This window comes from Aspergillus heteromorphus (genome assembly GCF_003184545.1).
Source record: "Aspergillus heteromorphus CBS 117.55 chromosome Unknown BO70scaffold_2, whole genome shotgun sequence".
Taxonomy (NCBI): Eukaryota; Fungi; Ascomycota; class Eurotiomycetes; order Eurotiales; family Aspergillaceae; genus Aspergillus; species Aspergillus heteromorphus.
The window spans coordinates 254,532-276,004 of record NW_020290407.1 but is presented as its reverse complement, the minus strand read 5'-3'; the positions used below and the strand labels follow the sequence as shown (position 1 = coordinate 276,004).

General features: G+C 54.1%; 7 protein-coding genes across 7 annotated transcripts; 2 read left to right on the top strand and 5 right to left on the bottom strand.

Annotated features, from left to right (window-relative positions):
- Positions 1–1,778: 1,778 nt before the first annotated feature.
- On the bottom strand, positions 1,779–3,239 carry BO70DRAFT_76811 (RNA recognition motif domain-containing protein). Its single transcript, XM_025548703.1, has 4 exons — positions 3,106–3,239; positions 2,906–3,005; positions 2,473–2,822; positions 1,779–2,407 (listed from the first exon to the last, which is right to left on the bottom strand). The coding sequence occupies exons 1-4, from the start codon at positions 3,143–3,145 to the stop codon at positions 1,923–1,925; spliced, it is 975 nt and encodes a 324-aa protein (XP_025403174.1). The 5' UTR covers positions 3,146–3,239; the 3' UTR covers positions 1,779–1,922.
- Positions 3,240–3,795: 556 nt separating this feature from the next.
- On the bottom strand, positions 3,796–7,470 carry BO70DRAFT_328624 (putative PHD finger domain protein). The gene is made up of 2 exons (XM_025540746.1): positions 4,998–7,470; positions 3,796–4,942 (listed from the first exon to the last, which is right to left on the bottom strand). The coding sequence occupies exons 1-2, from the start codon at positions 7,460–7,462 to the stop codon at positions 3,877–3,879; spliced, it is 3,531 nt and encodes a 1,176-aa protein (XP_025403173.1). The 5' UTR covers positions 7,463–7,470; the 3' UTR covers positions 3,796–3,876.
- Positions 7,471–7,861: 391 nt separating this feature from the next.
- On the top strand, positions 7,862–8,992 carry BO70DRAFT_358177 (uncharacterized protein). The gene is made up of 5 exons (XM_025542233.1): positions 7,862–7,943; positions 8,028–8,251; positions 8,330–8,338; positions 8,418–8,492; positions 8,572–8,992. The coding sequence occupies exons 1-5, from the start codon at positions 7,921–7,923 to the stop codon at positions 8,661–8,663; spliced, it is 423 nt and encodes a 140-aa protein (XP_025403172.1). The 5' UTR covers positions 7,862–7,920; the 3' UTR covers positions 8,664–8,992.
- Positions 8,993–9,022: 30 nt separating this feature from the next.
- BO70DRAFT_306908 (N(6)-L-threonylcarbamoyladenine synthase family protein) lies at positions 9,023–10,672 on the bottom strand. The gene is made up of 2 exons (XM_025540055.1): positions 10,540–10,672; positions 9,023–10,463 (listed from the first exon to the last, which is right to left on the bottom strand). The coding sequence occupies exons 1-2, from the start codon at positions 10,650–10,652 to the stop codon at positions 9,164–9,166; spliced, it is 1,413 nt and encodes a 470-aa protein (XP_025403171.1). The 5' UTR covers positions 10,653–10,672; the 3' UTR covers positions 9,023–9,163.
- Positions 10,673–11,284: 612 nt separating this feature from the next.
- On the bottom strand, positions 11,285–11,641 carry BO70DRAFT_392412 (uncharacterized protein; the record flags this gene model as incomplete). The annotated part of the gene is made up of 1 exon (XM_025546282.1): positions 11,285–11,641. The coding sequence occupies one exon, from the start codon at positions 11,639–11,641 to the stop codon at positions 11,285–11,287; it is 357 nt and encodes a 118-aa protein (XP_025403170.1).
- Positions 11,642–12,908: 1,267 nt separating this feature from the next.
- On the bottom strand, positions 12,909–16,529 carry BO70DRAFT_349310 (DUF3433 domain-containing protein; the record flags this gene model as incomplete). Its single annotated transcript, XM_025541649.1, has 2 exons — positions 12,909–14,746; positions 14,801–16,529. The coding sequence occupies 2 exons, from the start codon at positions 16,527–16,529 to the stop codon at positions 12,909–12,911; spliced, it is 3,567 nt and encodes a 1,188-aa protein (XP_025403169.1).
- Positions 16,530–18,798: 2,269 nt separating this feature from the next.
- BO70DRAFT_392410 (Zn(II)2Cys6 transcription factor) lies at positions 18,799–20,901 on the top strand (the record flags this gene model as incomplete). Its single annotated transcript, XM_025546281.1, has 7 exons — positions 18,799–18,960; positions 19,033–19,233; positions 19,289–19,406; positions 19,493–19,666; positions 20,049–20,145; positions 20,196–20,349; positions 20,401–20,901. The coding sequence occupies 7 exons, from the start codon at positions 18,799–18,801 to the stop codon at positions 20,899–20,901; spliced, it is 1,407 nt and encodes a 468-aa protein (XP_025403168.1).
- Between the last annotated feature and the right edge of the window lie 572 nt (positions 20,902–21,473).

The following is a 21,473-nucleotide window of genomic DNA, read 5'->3' as shown; positions in this document are numbered from 1 at the left end:
GCATTCCGATATATATATACTATATATATATCCATCTCCCTTGTCTATCTCCCAGGTTGTACCTTCAGTACTATTTCATACTATTTCAAGTAACTCATTACAGAAATAACACAACTGCTGATGCAGGAAAGACACGCACTCAACACTCAATCTACAGTTTCATTCAATTCACTTCTATCTACCTATTTTATCTAATTACCTGCCTATCTACCTATATACTAACAATTAACCATACCTGCAGTTAGCTTACTCAGTCACTCTCACTCAATCACTCAATCACAAACAGACCCTGACACCTCCCTCCCATATTCCCTCACAACCAAAACCTATCGAAATCAGAACTCATTCCCAGAAGAACAAAAACAAAAACAGAGACAGACAGAGAAACAAAAGAGACGAGACATCTCCCTCAGTGAATGCACCCCAGTCCACATTCATCAAGGGAAACAAACAACCTACCGAAGGACTGGCTGACCGGATAGCTAGAAGCCCATCGACCGACCGACCGACCGACCGATCGAAGAATGACCAACTCAGCCAGCTGGCTGAGAGTCGGAAATACAGGAGTTGGAACCTGTCTACCAGCCAGCCGACCAGCCAGCCAGCCAGCCAGCCATCATCATCACACAACAAGCACGCACGCAAGTATCTATGGCGAAAGGCTCCCAGATAGTAGAGAGAACTACAACGCACGCTATGGCGAAAAAAAAAAAAAAAAACAAACAGACAGACAAGAGAGCCGAGTCTTGCCGCTCGACTCACTCATTCACTCACCGACTCACCCACACACTCATACTCACCCAGAAAATAGTCGTCCACTCACCAAAGACAGACTCGACTCAACTGACTTACCGTATGACCGCCAGCGGCAGCAGAGCTAAACAGCAACCGCCAGATAGATCCAGATAGGGGGTGAGTAATCCTGCATTGGCTGCACAGCACAGGTTGTTTAATGATGCCATAATAGCAGTAGTAAATAGTAGTAAGAGCAAGAATTGGTCTGGCCGAATACAATCGAAGAGAAGAGTCGTTACATTAAGATGGAGAGTAGGTAGTTGCATAAGACGAGACAAGACGCACACACACAAAGGCGAGACAGAGCTGGACTGATTGATGATGAGACTGAGACTTGACTTGACTGAAGACTGAGAGATTGAAGACTGAGACTAGCGAGACAACGACCCAAGTGATTTTTTCCGGAAGAGTTGAAGTAGTAGGTAGTAGTAGTGAAAATGTAGCAGTAGCAGTGACAGTGCTGACCCATCTGACTGACAATCCGAGGAGAATTACAACGTTAATGTAAATGGTTCTTCTTCTTCTTCTCTTCTTTTGGTTTCTTTGACTTTCCCTGCCGCCATACTTATTTTTGTGTTCTTTCTTCCGGTGTCGCGAGCGAATTTAACAAAAGAAAAAGAAAAAAAAAGACATCAGCGTAACTGTGACCGACCGACCGACCGAAGAGCGACGAACTCCCTAGTAACCGGGCCTCTTCTTGTTTTCCGCTAGTCCGGTGTTTTCTTCCTTGGTTCCCATCTTGAGTGAAAGTCGACTGGTCGCATAACCGTAGCCATATCGGAATCCGTCGGATTGGACATGTGTGGGCTGCGAGCAGGTCGACTTTTGCTCATATTTCATTTCCTTCAATTTTCGATAAGATAACACAAATGACGTCCCCACCGTGGCCCATTGAGCGCGATTCCATTCGAATGGGGGTATTGAAAATTAAAAACCATTCCAGGAGAGAGGGAGAAAAAGGAAACAAGGGAAAACAAAACGGGGAGGAAGCAAGGGAATGTCAGAGAAAAACAACAACGACGCAGGGGTAAGGAAAGAAGGGGGAAGCCTAGACAAACCCATTACTGGGAGAGGGGACGCGCTCTCTGGCCCTGATCCGACCGCTGAGATGATCAAGACAACTTCACCTACCTGGAGCTGTACCGGTCGTCACCACGGGGCTCGTAAGACCGGCCACCACCGCCGCCGCTGCTGCCACCACCACCGGCATAGGCGTCCCGCGCCGGAGCAGCAGAGGAGCCGCCGTAGCTGGCAGCGTTCGCATCGCGGTCGTAGTAGCCACCGCCGCCGCTGGCGCCAGTGCCACGACGCTCGTCACGGCGATCGTCACGGCGGTCATCACGGCTGTAACGGTCCTCGCGACCACCACCGGAAGCGTAGCGATCGATGCCGCCACCACCGCCGCCACGGTAGCTGCTGTAGTCGTCACGGTAGTCGCGGCGACCACCATAGTCACGGTAATCACGGCCGCCGTAATCGCGACGGTCGCTGTAGGAGTCGTAGCGGCCATAGCGGTAGTCGTCACCACGGCGCCAGCTACCACCGTAACCACCACGACGGTCGTCGTAGCGATCCCCACCACGGCCGCCACCACGGTGACCTCCACGGAAATCTAGATATTCAAAGCTGTCAGCTGTATTGACCAGTGCACAGGGATGGCTCCAGGAAACCCACCACGCTTAGGAGGACCGAAGTATTTGCCGGGGGTCGGGGTTCTGGGACGGCTACGGCGAGCCTTCTCGATGCTCAGAGTGCGGCCTTCGATGACCTCGCCCTGGAGACCCTCCTTGGCGGCGTCGGCCTGGTCGGAGGTCACCATCTTGACGAAACCGAATCCACGAGACTCCTTGGAGTGAGGGTCCAGCATGATCGAGCAGTTCTCGACATCGCCGTACTTCTCGAAGAGACGCATGATATCCGACTCAGTCAGACGGGGGTGGATGCCGGTAACGAAGAGGTTGGAGCCAGTGTTGAGAGCACCCTCCTCATCATCGTCCAGCTGCTTACGGGGGTCGATGGGGGGAGCGCTGTGAAGGATGAACAGTCAGTCTCCGGCTCCAGACGATCCCTGGCGTCCGGGGAGTCGTGCTGAGTATTCGCGTAGACATACCGGTCTTCCATGCGGACGTTGGGAGAACGGCTGCGGGTACGATCAGCACGAGGCTCATCGCGAGGGGATGCGCTGCGATCGCGAGCGAAACGAGGCTCGTCTGTGAAGGCGAAAAAAAAGCATCAGGTCAGTATTGTTGTTGTGGTGGTGTTACCCGAGCGAGTACCCGGGCGGAGGAGCCCAGCAACAGCTTCACATACCGTCGTAGCGACCGTTTTCGTTATCGTATTCTGTGGCCATGATGACGGGAGTCGTAAAGAAGGGGATTGGAAGCTGGGGAAGGGTGAAGGGGTGAGGTGACGCGCGCGCGACGCAGAGGTGACGAGGGAGGCAGAAAATTCAACGACCAGTCGGAGAGGTATCTCACGCGGATACCAGAAAGTCAGATAGCAGAATAGCTTCTGTACCTGAGCAATCTAAAGGGGAAGATGAGGGAGGGGGAAAGAAAAGTAGGGAGAGGAGGAAGTGGAAGGATGGGGAGAGGATGGGGAAATCCGGTGGTTGATGATGAAAGAAGGGGGAGAAACCGGGAAGTCGAAGAGAAAGTCGAGCGCGGCGAGTCGGGCTTCCATAAGCCAGCCTGGACCGGCGGCGGCTCTGCGCGCCAAGCTATTCATCTACACAGAAGACATTACCACTACAACAACAACCAACCACGGAAAACCAGTGAAAGTGCAATATCACTCTGTTACCATCCATTATATCTCGCCAGTCACTACCTATCTACTAGCCTAAATCCTGTCATTCACCTTCACCCATTGTACCATGTGGAATCCCAACGCCTGTCCAGCCCGTTCTTCCCTTACAGCACAGCTGGATTAAAAGAAAAAAAAGAAAAAAAAAGCAAACATCCGCGGAAGAGAAAACAGAGAAAAAACAAAGCAGAGGGGGAAAAGTTCTAAAGAAAAAAAAAAAAAAAGAACGAGGAAGCACCGCTTAGAATCAATCATATCTCCATAGCCTGAGCCTGATCATTTGAATCCGCGCCAGCGTCTTCGGGTCCGATGCACCTTCACACTCGGTTGGGACGGGCCGTCGCCACCGTTGGCAGCGTCACTCGAAGCGTTCGCCGTCTGCCCTTCCAGCTCGTCCTCTTCCACCAGGTCTTTTAATTCCTCTTCGTCCAGTTCGCTCAGCTCCTCGCTCATTCCCCGCATCACATCGCGCCCGGTCCATCGCTCTTCGTGGACCGTCGTCCCGATGGGGTCGAACGGTTGCATGTACCACTGGATCCCTCCTTGCGCCAAAGGATATTGCTGGTCGCCCTTGAAGCTGGGTGGCGGGGTCAGTGGCCCTTTCTGAGCATCCCCGGGTTGCGCGTTGTCCTCTACCCGCCCATTCTCTCCATCGGCAGCTGGTTCATGTTCAACAATAGGCTGTATAGCAGTAGATGCGACCTCGGCGCCTTGCGGCTCCGTCTCCTGCGCAGCAGCTGGAGCAGCTTCCGCGTCCGAGGCCTGTACCCGGGGCTCTGTAGACTTCTCAGCATGGTCGGTTTCAGCTGTAACATCCTCACTCGTATCCATTTTGTTAGGCAGGTTGCCAATGCTTGCACTATCCTCCGGTTCTGATTTGGCCGCAACATCTGCCTCCTCGACCTTCTGGGCGGTCCCATTCGGGAGCTCAGACGGATCCACTTTTTCATCGCCACCTTGCTCCGCGGAACCGACCTCGGACCCTCTTCTGGACAAAACGCTATTCTCCAGCATGAGATCCAGGTCTTTGAGTTCCTGCTCGAAGGGCTTGCGATTCAGCTCGCTTTCCTTCCGGATCGCATCCTCCAGCGCAGGTTGGATGGCTTTGATGATTCGTTTCGCCAGCTTTCTCTTCTCCCGTTGTTCCAGGCTCAGTTCCGGAGCGCGACCGCTGATTTGCATCTGCAGTTCGGCGGTGTCGCCAGCTGGTTGCACGCCGATCTCAGTCGTGAAAATGTGAGCCAGGTCGGCGGAGAATGCGGCGATCGATGAGTAATAGCGCTCCTGGAGCTTCTCGCGGATGGAGAACAGCCCTGGTTTGAAGACACCCTTACTGTCAAGCCTGCAGGGACGTTAGCACGGGCCCTGAGAAGCGGTTAAAGATGAAGTGAACTTACATTTGAGCTTTCTCAAAGATGGGCCAGAGTAGCGGAAAGATAGGAAAGTAGACGGTGTCCACAACAGTCCGAAGTGTCTCCACGTCCTTCAACTTCTCCCTCTCGCGCTTCTTGACTTCGTCGCACAGCATCCGCAGCCGATCCAAATCGTAGTACAGCCGCTCTCCGAACTCAATACGCCGCTGTAGACGTTTGCTGCCTGTAACTCCCATCGCAACATAGTCCCTTCTTGTCATCTCCATGGACGAGAACGTTTCCAGCTGAAGCTGCAGTCGCTTCAATAGCGCGGCTCCTCGTCTCGCCTCGCGTTTGAGGGTCCAGTATCTGCAGGCATCTTCGCTAAATTGCTTCCTCTGCCGAACACCAAAGCGCTGGAGCGAAGCCACAACGGAGTTCAGCACGACCTGCGGGATCACAGGCGCCCCGGACGGGAGCTTCCAGATCGTCTTGGGAATGGTGGGTCGCTTGCGCTTGTTACCGCCCACGGTGAGCGTGATGCGCGGGGTATGTGTACGGTGCCCATCGTCGTCGTGATCGCAGCCGAGCGGGTGTGGAGGCTCCAACGAGAGAGCTGCCGCTTGACTGTCTCCCCATCGGCGACCCTGCATTGTATTGCGATAATACTCAACCGCCTCCGCGGTGGCAGCATCGGTACCATGCTCTCTGCGCCATTCAGGTGGGACGTGCTTGTCGCAAAAAGCCTTGAGAAGGTGAGAATCCATGACAGCCGGGGTCCCATGACCCGACTTCATCTTCAGGTAAAGCTGAGCCCTCCGTGCGCACGTCACATGGAACGCGACGAAGCAATTCTTGTTGCTGCACTGGATCGAAGCTCCCATCCTCTGACGGCAAATGTAACAATTGAGCTTCCACCGACTGCGAGGCACTTTCTCGACGTCGGTAATCGGCTCCATCAAGGACGGATTGCCAATGGACACCTCGGGGATCCAGATGGCACACAGCAGATGAGACCACTTGGAAGACGTAGTCTGCTTGAAGGCACCCTCCGTGTTGGGGCAGAAGATGCATTTGACAGACCCTCTCCCAATCAGTTGACACTTGCGACAGAGCCACTGTCCCTCGGGGATGAACGGAACGCCATAACATTCCTGATGGACTGCCAAATCGCAACCGTCGCAAAAGACAATCGCATTGGAGTTTTCACAGTCGCCATCGTCGCAGATAGCACACTTGCTGTCCTGTTCTTCTCCCGGCGCCGTTTCGCCATTCACGGCCGCTGCAGAGCTGGAACGCGGGCGTTGGGTCTGCGGGGGCTTGGGGTTGGGTTTTGGGATACGTTTCTCGAGAACGTGCCACTCCTTTTCAATTTTGGTCATGGTAATTTCGAAGACAGCCGGCTTGATCGGCTCCAGCTGGTCTTCTCTTCGCTTCGCGTTGTAGTCCTCCAGCCATTTCTCATCCTGCTCATCCATGTCGTACTCCACTCTCCCAACGGAAGCATTGACCTCCCCTTCCGAAGTCACCGGGTTGACATCCAGATCATCTTCCTGCCCACCCTCCGTCAGACGAATCAACCGCCGGTCATGGCGGAGGAACAGATCGCTTTCCTGATACCCCACACTAGCCATGGTGCGATCGACATAATTCTGCTGACCCACACCGGGCTGATCGTAGAAGGTGAACGGATCGCGGATGCGGAACGAGGGCTTCGGCAGGGTGAGCCTCTCACGGGGGTTCGGACCGGGAGGCGGGATGGGCTTGTGCTGCTGATTGAAACCCAGGGCATTCAGAATAGCTTCGGGGCGACGGGGCGGACGGCCAGGGCGACGCTTGACTGGGGTCGGGGATGCGCCATTGGCGTGCGCGCGGATCAGCTCGGCAATAGGGTCCTTGTCATTCGACACCTCGAGACCGTTCGGCGACGACAAGATCTGGGCTATCGACGCAGACGGCGGGGGACGATCTACTTCGTCGGCGCCGAAGACCGCGAATTTCGCATCAATATCCAGGTCCGGATGGAACTCCTCCCAGCCTCGCTCCTCTCGCGGTTTGTAGCCATCTCCCTGTTGCAGAGCCAGGGCGGCGGCGGTCGATGAGCCGAACCGACCACGGTTCTGGCTCTTTTCTCGTCGCAGACGCGCGGAGGGTGGTGTCGTCGGGACAGGGGGCGGTGGCGGAGGAGGCAATTGGACGGGTTGAGGTTGCGGTTGAGGTTCAGGTTGTTGAGGTACTGGGGCGGAGATTGGGAAGTTGCGGTTGCGGGAGCTGGAGGAAGTACGCTTGATGGTGGGACTGGACTTGGGTTTGGGGGGTTCCTTCACGTCGAGCTCGATGTATCTCCCTCCGCCGCCGGGACCGCCAGGGACGTACTTGCGCTTCTTGAGCGGCGGGCCTTCATTGGCGGTGGTGTCCGAGCTCCGGGGCGGTTTCAGGGTCACTCTAGGCTGGGTTCGAGTGGACTTTCCTGGCGACGAGCGATGCTTGGATGACGAGAGAGGAGCCATGATCGGAGTGGAGATGGGGGGGTTGGAAGGCGCGACGAGGGCCGGATGGGAAGTCAGACGGAGTATTTGTTGATGGTCGTAGGCGTAGAACGTCGCCGAGCCTGCCGCTCAGCCGCACGTTCTGGAATCAAAGCGAAGCAGGTGGCGCTGTAGAGCAGAGTGAAATGAGATCAGACAATAGAACAACGAGATTAAGCATGACTCGACTGGGGGAGGGGGGGGGATTCAAGAGTTCAAGAGTGGAAAAGAGGCGGCCGAGCGGGCGACAGCGAGGGGAGACGCGCAGAGAAGCAAGCAGGAGTTGTCCTGTGCTGGGCGGGCTTATCGAAGGCGGAGAGAGAGCCGCTCTCCACATCCCGGAATGGATTGGCCTCCTCTCCAGCTCAGAGCTGCTGCTGTCCCTCTCCGCTTTCCTTCCCCCCCACCATACTTCATTACACTCGACTGGTCGGTCCACAATGAGTGGCACCGGAGAAGACCGGTAAAACAACCTCATTATGACTGTCTGCCCCGGACAGCAAGTCCGGCATGGCTAACCACCGCGGGTGTGTGTCTGTCTATTTAGATGGCGCGGAAGCCGCCCATACGACCAGAACCGTCACCACTCGACGCAACGCCACAACAACCCGTCTCGCACCATGAGCGCCAACAGTGGATCGCGCGGCGGTCCGAATAATACTTCCACATGGGGGGATGCACGGGATCAGTTCGCGTCCGGGCCCCAGCAGGAGCAGCACGTTCCCGTGCGAGGCTTCAATGCCGCCGAGGCCAAGGCAGCTCTCAGAAAAGGTACAGTACTACCTCCCCTGCATGGTACAGGCACAACCAGCATAGCATGGGCTAACGCGCGGCTTGCTCGAACCCTAGGGCCAGGAGGTATGGAAATATAATACTCGTGGAGAAGATTACTAGATATTCGCCGATCGTCCAACCCGCTGACCCATCGCATCGCCAGAATCCCGACCTTACTACTACAAACCGCAAGGGAAGGACGTAAACAACCGCGCTAGCGGGCCCTGGGGGGCAAAACGTACGTTTCTCGTCTGCTGGGCTACTGACAACAGCATACAACAAACGAATGGCTAACTCGAATCATGTCTTCAATACAGCCAACCAGATGGCAAGCGGGAAGGACTTCTTCCTCGAGCTCCGGAAACAAGTCACCGCGCTTCAACAGGGGGAGAATGTTGCGGGGGGTTGATGGTTGATGACTGATGGCTGATGAACGAGCATGTGTACAGCGTCGATCGAGGATGAAGATAAGCCTGGAGGGAGATGGTTCCATCTCAGGCGGAGTTTGGACGGTGTCTCAAGGCTCCAGGCGCGTGTCGCCCGCCACTTGGGAGGGTGGGGTCCGGATATCAGAGTTTCGCGGTGCGGATGACAGAAAGAAAGGGTTCCGAGCTGTCGCGTCTGGATGGCAGTCGGAATCGAAAGAATCCCAGCTGGGAACAGATGATTGCTGTAGTAGACCATTGGTGCGGTCTTGCGAGATCGGATGGCATCAAGCTGTCTACGTGGGGAAAGCGCCCTTAGCTTGATTTCAAGTATCTATCTCATGAAATAATATGTACATGGTTTGTCTTTAAATAAAATTCTATGTAGTGAAGATGTACGCTTATGCCATCCAAATTTCAAATATAGCCGAAGAGTGAAGAAAGGAGAAACAACAACACCAAGCAGACAGTGATTAGTTAGTAGTTAGTATACACGGCGTCCCGGACCCCGTATTTTCTTCCACCCAGAGGGACCCAACAGACCACCATCCTCGGCCCTCGCATCAAGGGACCACTTTCTGATCGACCGAGCACTTAGTTCCGTGCGCCAGTTATCCTCAAACATCTCGATGCCCGCCCAGCCGATCATGGCGGCATTATCGACGCATAGATACGGCGGGGGCGCGATGATCCTCACGTTGCCGAACCCACGGGCACCAAGGAACTCATTCAGCACGGTCATGAGATACTTGTTCGCGGCGACACCGCCACTGATAACAAGGGTATCGATCGCGTCCGCCTCATTCTGGTCCCGATGTTCCTCCAGCGCGATCACGGTGCGCGAAGCCAGATGCTCGAAGCAGGTACGCATGGTCTCGCGCGCCAGATCCACCCGCTCTTCCGTGGACATGGGCTCGCCGGACTTCTCCTTCGAGGAGATGATCCGATCGACCATGCTGCCGATGGAGGAGAAGCTGAACTGCAGCTGGCGGGTCGCGGCGTAGGGCGCCGTAAGGGACCAGCCCCACGGAGACTCACGTTTGGCGATTTCCTCCCCGCGGGTTATCGGCGGGTGGTAGTGGTAATCCCGGGCGCCGTTGGGGAAGGCGAACTGCTCCAGCAGCGGGCCGTACATGGTGCTTGTGGATTGTTGGATGATGGAGGGGGGCACGATCATGCGGGCGGTTTTGTCGATGGCGTCGCCGATGGCGATGTCGGATGTTGTGGCGAGGATTTCGTGGTCGATGAGGGATAGGGACTTGACCAGCATCGTGTGGCCGCCGGAGACGAGGATCGAGAGGAATGGGAAGGTGGGGTGGATGGGCGCCGAGTAGTCTTCGTATTCGATCATCCCCTTGATCTCCTTGTCATGCTGTCGCATGGATGCCACCAGACGGGGGGTGAGCAGGTGGGCGTGCATGTGGTGGACGCCGACGAAGGGGATCTGCCATGCGACGGAAAGGGCCTTTCCTGAGTCTAATCCGACGGCGAGGTTGGATCGCATGCCCGGCCCGCGGGTGGCGGAGATGAAGTCGGGTTTGCGACGCGCTTTCTCGTCACTGGATAAGGTGACTGTTTGGCGTGGGTTGTGTGTCTTTTCGCAGGCGACCGGCAGGTGGGTGAGGGCTTTGTTGACGAGGATCGCGATGTTTTCTTGATGTGATTCGAGGGCGACGATCGGGTGGATGCCCTTGTATTGCCGGGAGTCGCAGGTGATGTTTTCGAGGAAGTGGATTTGCGCCTGGTTGGCTTCCTTTTCGACGATGGCGACCGATGTATCATCGCTGGAGAGAGTGGGCAAGTTGGTTAGATGGTTGATCTGCTGGGCAAGCAAAGCAGTACGGGCCGTGGCACACTCACCAGGATGTTTCGATCGCAAGCGTGAGCAGCCCACGGCGTCGAGGAGCAGGGCCCCATCTCGAAGCAGTGAAGGCGCTTCTTCGCAACGCGGACGTTGATAATCTGCTCAACATTGGGAGGTCGATGGACGAAGGAAACCTGCAGTGGCGATCTTTTTGGCGGAAAGTCCGCGGAGGTTGGATGAACTCGGGTTTCTCCCGCACGGGCCACGGAAGCCCTGGGAGGCTGCCCTAAAAGGTTGAAGATGGAATGTGACAGGTTCGGCCATACTGCTCATTGGAGGAACTAGAGTAATACAAGTAATACAAGTACGTCTACAATTGGTATCCAGAAAGAAGAAAAAAATATACAAAGAGCCATAGCGATTGTCATTGGATCACTCCAAGGAAAGCTCCTATACTAGGGGTAGTACAAAACGCCGGACCACATCATCAAGTCATAAAACATAAATAGTATCATAAACACGTGGAAACACTGCTCTCACTCCACCGATGCACTCATTCCAGTCATGGTTCATCATTCTGGAGGACATCCGACGCTCTGCGCCGACGGTCCTAGCCCAAGATATCGTCGTTGCGCTCAAGGTGCAGGATTGACATGTCGTAACCGAGTCGGAGCCGGACCCCGGGGACGAGGAGACCATGGCGAAGGGAAGGCCGTAACTTGCTCGAGATTCTGGCCTAGCGCTCCCGCCAATTCGCTTTTCCTCGTGGTGCTATTTGTTAAAGAGGACGCGATTTCCGCCTCATTCTCGCGGCGTCCAACGTCGCTCCTCGCGCGACAGCTTGGTGTACGTGCCGTAGTACTCCTCGGGGTTCTCAATCGGCGTCACGCAGTGAACTGTGGGGGTGCCTTTGAAGTGGATTCGCTTCTCTGCGTGACTCGGAACGCCCGCAGAGTGTTTCTTGAGGATGCTCTTCGACGAACAGGAGTTGGTATAACCGTAGCTCTGGACTTGGAAGAAGGAGAACCGCTTGGCACTGGGACTGGCGGGAGAGATGGGTGTGCGAGGAATGGCACCGGGGGACTTCAACGACAACGCCGGCCGAGAGGCGTTCTGAGCGGCAGAAATGCTCAACGAAAGCTTAGGTTTGGCGTACATTGTGACAATGGTGAGAAGATGGGAAGAGAAAATGCAACGGGGAATATATGGTTTTCTGAATGGGAACGGTGTTTGGGATTAAGCGCGGAGAAGCAGCGATGCAGATTGTCAGTGGAAGCTTCACTTTGGTCAACAAAGTATTCCGCAGGAGGCAGGCGTGTAAATGATACTATTATTAATTGATGATGTCGCGGTAACAAGAGCGGCAAACAGATAGTCGCCTGGACCAGCCAAACGAACTACTCGGGGATGAAAGACGAAAGACGAAAATAGAACGAAAACAAAACCCCAGCAGACCCAAAACAGACGGTGTGTCAAGGAGATGGGGAAGGGTCCTGACAGCCCGGATAGCTGCGCGGCTATATAGGAAGCGGCCGGGCCTCTGGGCGCAGCCAGAAGCAGAGACGAAGGCCCGGGAGTGCGCCAGGGCGGCGAGGGGCCAAGGCGACCGGCGGCCAATGGCCTCCGCCCATCACACTCTAAGCGCCGACCTCCTGCACGACCAGGCACAACCCAAGCACATCCCACTCCTCCATCACACTTAGTCTCGTGGTCCCTGCTGCCCCAAGACGAATCGCTGCCCGCGCATCGAGGGTGCGAGGGGCCGCTTCCCCGCCACACGTCCCCAAAAATAGATGTGCTTCCCGTCAATCCTCAGGTCAACCGGCATTTTCGCAAATTCTCGCACACGACGATGCCGATTTCCCCTCACCGTGACCCAAATAAGCAGTTATGCAGAGTCGGGGATGTCGAATGAGACGGCTGCTCGCCTCCCGTGAGCGGGCCAGTGTGTGGAACATGGCCTGCACTTGCATATAGGGCACACCGACTTCACCTCTGCCCGATTGGCTCTCGTCCATCACCATGGTGATATCCCCTGTCTGCCCGGGTGGAAGGTGGAGGGGCACCGAATGTGATGCATTGACAGGCGGCCGGCTAGTCTTCCTGCCACCAGCAAATGGCCAACCTATACGGGACCACGTCCATTGTACAGAGCTCACACCTCAGAAATCTCAGGGATGCGCAATTCCCCGCAAGTCCAATGGTCTCGTAGGCATAAAAGATAGCGTCCGGCATCACTCATGCAGCTGGTTGGGAGCCCGTGCCGCAGCATGGGTTCTCTAGAACTTGGGAAATGCACCCACATCTGGTGACTTTCCAACATTCATGCCAGGTAATTTGTGTTTGGGCCCCCCGTAGTTATTTACCCGGTCATGTAGGCGGAAGACCAAGAACTCAATGAGGTTTCAAACCAGTGGACATCATATCAGCCATTTCTCTCAGATTTAGCACTATCAGATGTCACTCTCCGCAAAAGGGTTTGGAACCGATTTTTCGAGGTGGGCGTGGGCTGCGTGGTCTCGCTGATAGTGGGGCTAGCATCGGGGCGGGCATGGTCTTCGTCTAGGATGTATTTCCATTTCCCATCCGGCATTTCCAGCCTATCGAGTTTGTATCGTTTATCGAGGTCGGCAAAGTGTTTCTCTCGTTCGTTACCACTCCAGGCGTACGTGCCCTTGAAATCCTCCAGAACTCGGCCGTGGATGACCCATGGGATGACGGAGCCGATAGACCGCGGGATGCGCGGAAACCGGAACCGGCCTCTCCGGGTAAAGAAGACCGAGGCCACAACGCACGTGTCGAAAAGGACGATGAGTAAAACGTATAGAAACGACGAGAATGATGGGACCACTGCCCAGGACATATTGTATATGATGCCGTCATTGACAAGGGCAGGAGGGTCGGCGTGTTGGAAATAGGAATCCCGTTTGAGCGTGATGTCGGTAGCAAAAATGGTCCGGTATACAGAACGGGAGGCGACTCCCAAGACATCCGCAGCAATGACTGTTGTGTTGCTATCAAGGATACGGTAGAGGCTCGCTGTCAGAGTCCCGAACCAGTCAGTCTGATTTGAGTTAGAAACTTCTAGTAAGGTGCCATTGTTAGAAATGCTGGCCGGACTGGATAGCCATTCGTTGTAATGCAGGAGATTGGCTGTTCCATTTTGCAGCATATGGCTATCGACCACTGAGGTACCATTGAGAGGAACGGAATACTGTATGTACCCCCCCGAGTTAAAGCCAACCGAGAAATTTTGCATGACAAGTTGGGACTCGCAGTACAAGGCAACTGTGTTATCGGGTGTGATCTGTGAGTAGTCGCTTCCGCTCGGATGGGCAACGACCACCAATGCCGGTTTCTGGCACCCAGAGGATTCATTGGACGGTACCGAGGGGAAGAAGTGGACGTCCAAGTTCGATCCCTGGCTGGGTTCAATAATCCGAATGGTGTTCAACTGGCATACCGTTCCTGACTCGTTGAAAGGGGAGTACTGCCAAGTGGCCACGTTCGACTCAGCATCCTCCGAAAAGCTTTCCGTAATCGAGAGCTCCTCGCACAATAGATCGGCCCCGACCCCCATTAGAGAGCCTCCAACAAGCCATTCGTCCGACGTGTCTGTCCATGCGGGAAGAAAAGACAAGGTGGACGTGGTCCAAGAAAGCAATGACGTGCCACTGTAGATGCTACTCTTGATGGAATCGAGTTCGGGGAATATTGACGAAGGCTCTCTGATAGCGAATGATGTATAGCTGTAATTGGATTTCATATTCGCATCCGCGCGTGTCGGCCCAAGGTCATGCTGGAAGAGTCCGCTGGCCAGAACATTCATGACGGTATTAAGAGCGCACGCCACTCCTACCAGTCCAAGTAGGAAATGGCGATAACCGAACCACTTGAAGAGGGAGGAGAGAGGGTTCAAAGACCCGTACTCAAGTAGTAATGAAGAGGCGGCAGATGCGCCTCCGGCCTGCAGAACTGACCACGGTTCTAGGACGCACAAATATCGGTACATCGAAAGGCAAATTGCCCTTATGATGGAAGCAATTGCCGATGGGATGAGTTGAAACAGCACGGCTAGGCTGTTTACATTGAGGTAAGTCAGGTAGTGGAAAGTTCCATCCTTGGCACACAATGCAAATATTGTCACGATACCGGCGAAAGCCGTTAGGAAAAGCAAGATCTCAAGAGCGAAGATGGGGATGAGGAGGAAATGGGGCCTCGGATCAGATTTTGCTTTGGAGAATTGTCCTTGGGAGCGGGGTACTATACATTGTCAATACCGTGCAGTTATTGGGGATAGCATTGGGGCGGACTAACCAGCAGATGGTTCGATGCAGATGCGTGGAGGCTCCGTAGCTTGCTGCCAACGGCAAGTATAGTTTCGGAGAATAGACTTGAGCTGCCTAGTCGATAGTTGATCAAGACTCAGATGAGACAGACATGAAGCATCGATAACATCGGCCATGAGGCCGCACATCGACGCAATAGACGCCGGGTCACTTCGAAGCATGTTTGGACGGCGTGGGTAACTGTAGGCGAGATACGAGACAACTGCGATTCCGAAAAGAAGGATTGCCTCGGACACAAAGGACTGCACCGGGCCAACAATTATGGCCATCTGGTGTGTCACGTGGGAGGCTTTGACGTAGTGCGTTTGCCCACTGAGATCAAATATCCTGTTCATCAAGGGCACAAAAGCAGTCGAAACGCTACCTTCGAGGTTCGACATCAAATTGCGCTGGGAGGTCGACGTTCGCATGGGCTTCTTATTGAGAAAAGATGTGCCGTTGGTTGTAGCCACCTCTTGCAATATTATGCTTTTGAAATGTGTGGTGTTAAGCGCAGCTTCGGACACGGCTGTTGTTGAGTTTTCTTGCAAATCGATCACGGAGAGCGTGCCATTGACCTGCACCGAGATATCGGCCGGGGATGACTTGTATACAATATTGCAACCGAACCCATTGACCTGATGAATGTAATCCGAGCCTGTTAGGTCGTTTTTCGAACGCTCAACGTTTTCACTGGATCTGTTTGGGCTAATATCAACCGTCAGACCAATGAGGTCAAAGGAGATGCACTTGCCAGCGAGCGTCGTCGCAGCAGGTGTGATCTGTTGCCAATGTGAAATGTGCAGAGACGAGTTGGTCGGTGGGATGAAGATCTCCTCGTCCAGTTCCACGGAGCAGTTCTGCGCTGTTGACTGGGCATCATCTAGATTCCAGAACATGGGCTGGGACGTGGGTGATGTGACACCAAACGTGGAGGTATTGGAAGATACTTCAATCGTTATGGCATCACTCACATACACCTCGGCACAGGATAACTCCGTCCAATAGACGGACTGGGTCAACTCCCACAATTTCGTATCGTACTGGATCTCCAATGGTATATTCACCGGCGCCATGGCGTACCTGCTGGATTCTGGCTGATTGTAAGAAAGATCCCGATGATCCCTGATCCCTGAACCATTCGACGTCCCGCTGTATACCAAGGAACCCTGTTCCTCCAAGTTCACGATATCCGGCCAGGTCTCCAGGTGTTGGTTGCTGTAAACCGTCGCATCATCCATCTTGAACAAGCTGCTCTGCAGTGTGGGGAAGACGATTTGCAGCATGATACTCAGGAACGATATGCAGACCGCCACCCAGTGGCGGTTCTTGATCGCAAAAAACGGGGCGGTGGTATAGTGGCCAAACTCATAGTTAAGGAGGAGCACGTCAGCCGACGCCCCCTGCGGTTTTGACAGCTGGAAGTACGGTTCGAGTCGAAGTGCGTCGTATTCGACGAGAGACCATAGGAGGGCCATGACCATACTCAGGATGCTCGGGACATAGGTGTAGACGAATCGTCGCGAATCCGTGATTTGGTCCGTGGAAGTGAATAGCGTGAGACTGCCTCTATCGTTGCCCAATTGCCGAAGCCATTCCGTGACCAGCAGCATGAACAGCATGAGGCCGGCCAACGGAACCAAGTATGATCGACGCAAAGTCCGCGGTAGCCATCCTGGAGTCCGGTTTCGAGGAACATCGAGGGTAGCGTCTGTCATCGTCCGTCTTGTCTGTAGAGACCACCACCGAGGGGAGAAAGAACCAAAGAGCCGGTTGGCGTAGCGAGTCAACCCGTCACCGTGATCAACCGCGATTCGACATGGCTGGGAGGGGGACCTTTTAGGATTGCGAGTGTCGGAGGCTAGTGAGCCGGAAATGGGCCATTTCAGGTGGTCATCCGAGAGATCTTTGAGCTGATCGGGTTGATCGACCGGTTGGCGCCAGGGTGGACAGTTGGCAGTCCTCGTTCACGGCGAGGCGGAGGGTTGCGCGAGGTTCCGGGGCGGCGACGGCGGAGGTGGAAGTTGGTCGACCAGGACTGGCAGGAATGAGATAAGAAACGAACGGGGTCGTCGCCCTTGGGTCCTTGGGGCTTGGGAAGGTGAGCCCCGGCGCCAAAACCAGTTTAGAAAAAAGGACGGCGTCGAAGTGGGCGACTTGGCCCGTTTGGGATTAATTTAACGTACGGGGTCTCATTGGTACGTGTCGCGGGTGGAGCCTGCACCGGAGGGCGAAGGACGGGATGTGATGGATGATGCGATCCACACTGCGCACTGCAGCCACTGCAGCGAGAGAGAGAGAGAGAGAAGGCCTTCCTCCGTTCCTTCGCTCGCCCTGCGGCCCTACGCAGGACACGCCTGGCTGGGACCCCTAGGCCAGTTTCAACACGGGACGGGGGAGCGAATTATTTGCCGTCAGCCTCGGTATCGTCGGTAGGTATCGACCAGACCTGTACGGAGTACGGAGCACGAAGTACCTATTGTGTAGGTATCTAGACTGGAGAGAGTAGCATCGCCATCGGGGGGGTGTGGTGGGCCGTCATCCCATATTGATTGATCTCTGTGAGTCTGTGAGAGTCTGACGGTTCTGACTTCTTGAAGTTCTGACAGCCGAGACGCTCTGGATTCCTGGTTGACACTTCGGGAATCGGGAAGTGATGGGATGGCATGATTTGTGGCATTATTTGCGCCGTCATGCGCAAGAGGAGAAGGTGACGGAAACTTGGCGAGGAGAAATGACGAATCTAGAATAATGGGAATAATAAAATACGGGCTTCTGCGTCCTGTGTATTTTTAGCGCGCGCCGCTGCCCCGCCGCCCTATGCTGCCTGGCAGGCCTGATAGGCCCCCTCGGCCTCTCCCTTTTCCTCGATGACGATCATGGTCGGGAATTCGATAGAACCCTGGGCTTAGCCTGGATCGGGCAGTCTCGCTCTCTACAAGTTCACCCCATCAAGACAGAAGACAGAAGGCAACCCCTTTACGAGTAAAGCATTGGCGTCAAGCCTGCATATGGACGAGGTAAGAGCCGTGCCTACTCCGTACATTGCTCTTGTTGGGCACGCGTTGACAAGATATCAGTCCATCCATGATCGCGATCTCTAGAAGTGCAAGTCCCCGAATTCCACATTTGACCACTCATGGATGGCATGAACATCGCCTGGTGGATTGATAGAGTGAGGGGGTCACTAAATAAACCCTCCTTGCAAGGCCAAGTGAGGCACATCAAGCGGGGAGGCAGCCCGGAGTGACCAACTGCTATAACCTCCTGCACCGGCTTTTTTATGACTTCGTACACGAGGGATATTGTCGAGCTTCCAGCCCAGGCTGACGTTTCGGGGGGGAGGGCATCTTCAGGAATGTGGGTAGAGACGTTAATTCCAAGGTGTAGATCTGGGGTCCAGCTTTGAACCTGTGGGGGAAAAGTCTGGATTCTGGACTCTGGACACTGGAGAACACGCAGGAGAGACATGGGCTCATTGTTCTATATCTACCCCATCGCAGACAGCATCACTGAAGAAAGGCTCCAGAACCGCGGAATTCACATTCCGCCGAGAAACCAGCCGGTCGGCACGGCCCCGCAGGTGGATAACCAGCATACCTGCTTAGCAATACTGTGATCAGGTGCTTTAGGGGCCAGGTCCAGAGGATTCTGCCAGGCCTCTGATGTCAAGAGTTGCTGTGGCAAGGGCCACAAAAGGGGCCACTTATAATCAGCGTATGATGTGGAATTACTACACATAGTAGCGATTATCTCTATACAGCTTCAAATCCTTACACAGCTAGGAAGCGGTCAGGCTATTGCCACAGTGGCCTCGACCCGCTAAACAACGTTCCTAAAGCACTCTGCCACAGCACCGAGACAGCAGCACTCATCACGTCTGGCAGGAGATTATATCTACACGACGACCAGGTCGGTGTCCATTCGACCTGTCTCTGACTCGCTGCACCATCTACACCGCTCCCATAGTCCTGGTTGAGTGCAGCCATGCCCGATAGTACCCGGCCTGTTCCAGAAGGCAGCTCAACGTCATCCACCTCGACTGCAACCCACAAGCGGAATTCACCCCCCCCCCCCGGGACTGGGAAGGACGAACGAAGTCGGTACGCGTTAAAAGCGTGCGAGGAGTGCCGATGGCGCCGTGCAAAGGTGGGTCAAACTTTGATCTCATCTACCGGGGCCGTGATTCATCCATGTGTTAGACTGGCTGACAGGCAGTAGTGTGACGGCAATAAGCCGTCGTGCTCGCGATGTCTCGGTCGTCAGCTACAATGTGTTTACACCGCGGATGACGATGGTCGGGGAACAACGCCCAAGTCCTATGTCCGCCTGCTCCAAGCATGGATTAGTGTCTTCGAATGGATTCTTCAGCTGCATTCTATTGATGTTGACGCTTCTGCTGCTTATTTGCTAGAGCAGGATGTCGCCCATGAATCGGCAAAGAGGCGAGTGAAGCCAAAGTGATGAAGTTCATCAGCTGTGCACCGTGCTTGAGGGCACTCTAGCTCTGGATGAAGATCTAAACTTTGACCAAGATGGCGAGGCGCGCTACTTCGGTACAATCAGTGGTCGCCTCGCTTTCCAGATATTGAAAGGTACCCTGCACATTCTGCTACAAGAAACTTGCTTGTTATTGTCTGAATGTAGATCATTGTACCGATTGCTGATACCCAGTATATAGAGACGCAGGAATTTTCCTTGCCTGGACATTATTCTCAGGTTCTCAACCTCTATACTCAGGCGGTCCAAGATGAAAACCAAATTCCAGAGGAGCTTGAAACCCATCTTCTAGATTTATACTTTACCTGGGAGCAACCATGGTGCCAGGTGGTGGATGAGAGACTTTTCCGTGAGAGTAAGCGCAACGGTGGGCGATATTCCAGCCCACTTTTGCTCAACTGCATCCTTGCTGCTGCATCCCGTTACTCGGACCGGATTGAGATATGATCGGATCCCGATGATCCCAATACCGCGGGACGCATCTTCCTCGAAAATGCCGAAATGCTTCTTTTTCTTGACATCGTACAGCCTAGTATTACCACCCTTCAGTCACTCGCAATCATGGGGACTGTATATGTCGTAAGTCGAGTCCTCATAATAGCCGTCTCACTCTATTATTAGAAGGTATTTGGCTGCGATGCAGCGGGCTGGCTGCATAAAGGCATGGCAAATCGAGTGGTCCTAGACATAGGTCTTTATTTAGACTCAAATTCGTTGGCTGAGCCTAATCCTATGAGCCCCCAAGAAGCCGAGCTTCGACGACAGATATACTGGCCGCTTTTTTGTGATGATAAATTGGCTGCGATCTATACGGGACGTGTTTGTACCATGCTTGTAAGTCTTCACAGCTACAGAGGCTTAGTCAACGTACTTACACGCTGCAGGACTTTCAAGGAGTCGTATGCATGCCTTCTGTACCTGATCCGAATGAGCATGGCGAGCGCTGCCCCTCGAGCTCAGTTAGCCGCACATCCCTCGTCCGTTTACAAATTGCCCTTGGCACACTCAGCCAGATCCTTGAAAAATCCTTCTCAGTCTGTAAGAACCCTATCTATATGTTGCGATGCTTTGTTGACATTGCAAAGGTAGGCCCCAAAGAGGCCTACCCACGACGGCCACAAGCGAACCCTTTTCGATAGCTGCCTTCTCGCACTTAGAAACTGGTATTACTCTCTACCTCCCGAACTTAAGCCCGTCGGAGCAGGAAAAGCAAACCAGTTTCCACAAGCGTATACTTTGTGTATGGTTTACCACACGGCTGTTATTCTTCTCACAAAGCCATATCTGAAGGATTCGGGCTCGCCAGCCCCGTCGAGGGCACAGCAGCTGCAGCAAGACCCTTCCACCCAGAAGCCATGGACTCTTCACATCGAGGCTGCGAATAATATATGCTCGCTTGGTGAACAGTGTCGTCAAGTTTTTGGCGGCTTCCGGAAAAGCCCCATAGCCGCCACCCACTGCACCCTTTCGGCTGCTCTAGCATTGCTTTACCCCCAGAGTCAAAGCCTACAGGACACAGGCCTTAAAAATATCGATATGGACAAGGTGAAGTCGTGCCTCAACACATTACAGGAACTATCCCAATCATAGACACCACCTCGCAAGTGCCACGGAGTATCTTACGTGTAAATACATAGCCAACGATCAAGCAAACTACAATTGGATCTAGAGGCATTCAGTGTCTTTCCAACCGAAGAGCTTCCACAGCTTTACCAAACATCTGATAATATTCCAGGGGGGCTAACAGGAGAGTCGGGATGGGACCAGACTGGCCCCGAGTTCGACTGGTCAATGTGGACTGAAATTGTGATGGGAAATAACCCCGCCATTTCCGGCGAGCAAACAATGGCATTTGGGGATGGTTATGCCTGGATTGACGACGTCGATAGCACTCCCAATCTGCCTTGATATCATTGACGGGAGCTACATGCCACTGAAAGCGCCGGTAGCTAGCATTTGTTATAAAAGCACGAATCCTTTCCACTCAATTTCTTCCTTGCACAAGGAGCACGCTTGTCAAATGCGACTACAAAGATGCGGACATTCTACTATACGATGACCGTTTCATGTACAATAATGTGTCACGTCTATCTCTTCGATGATGATCGATCTTATTTTGCCCGAGACAATGCGTTAAAGCATCCCCAAGGCCTCCTGGCGCC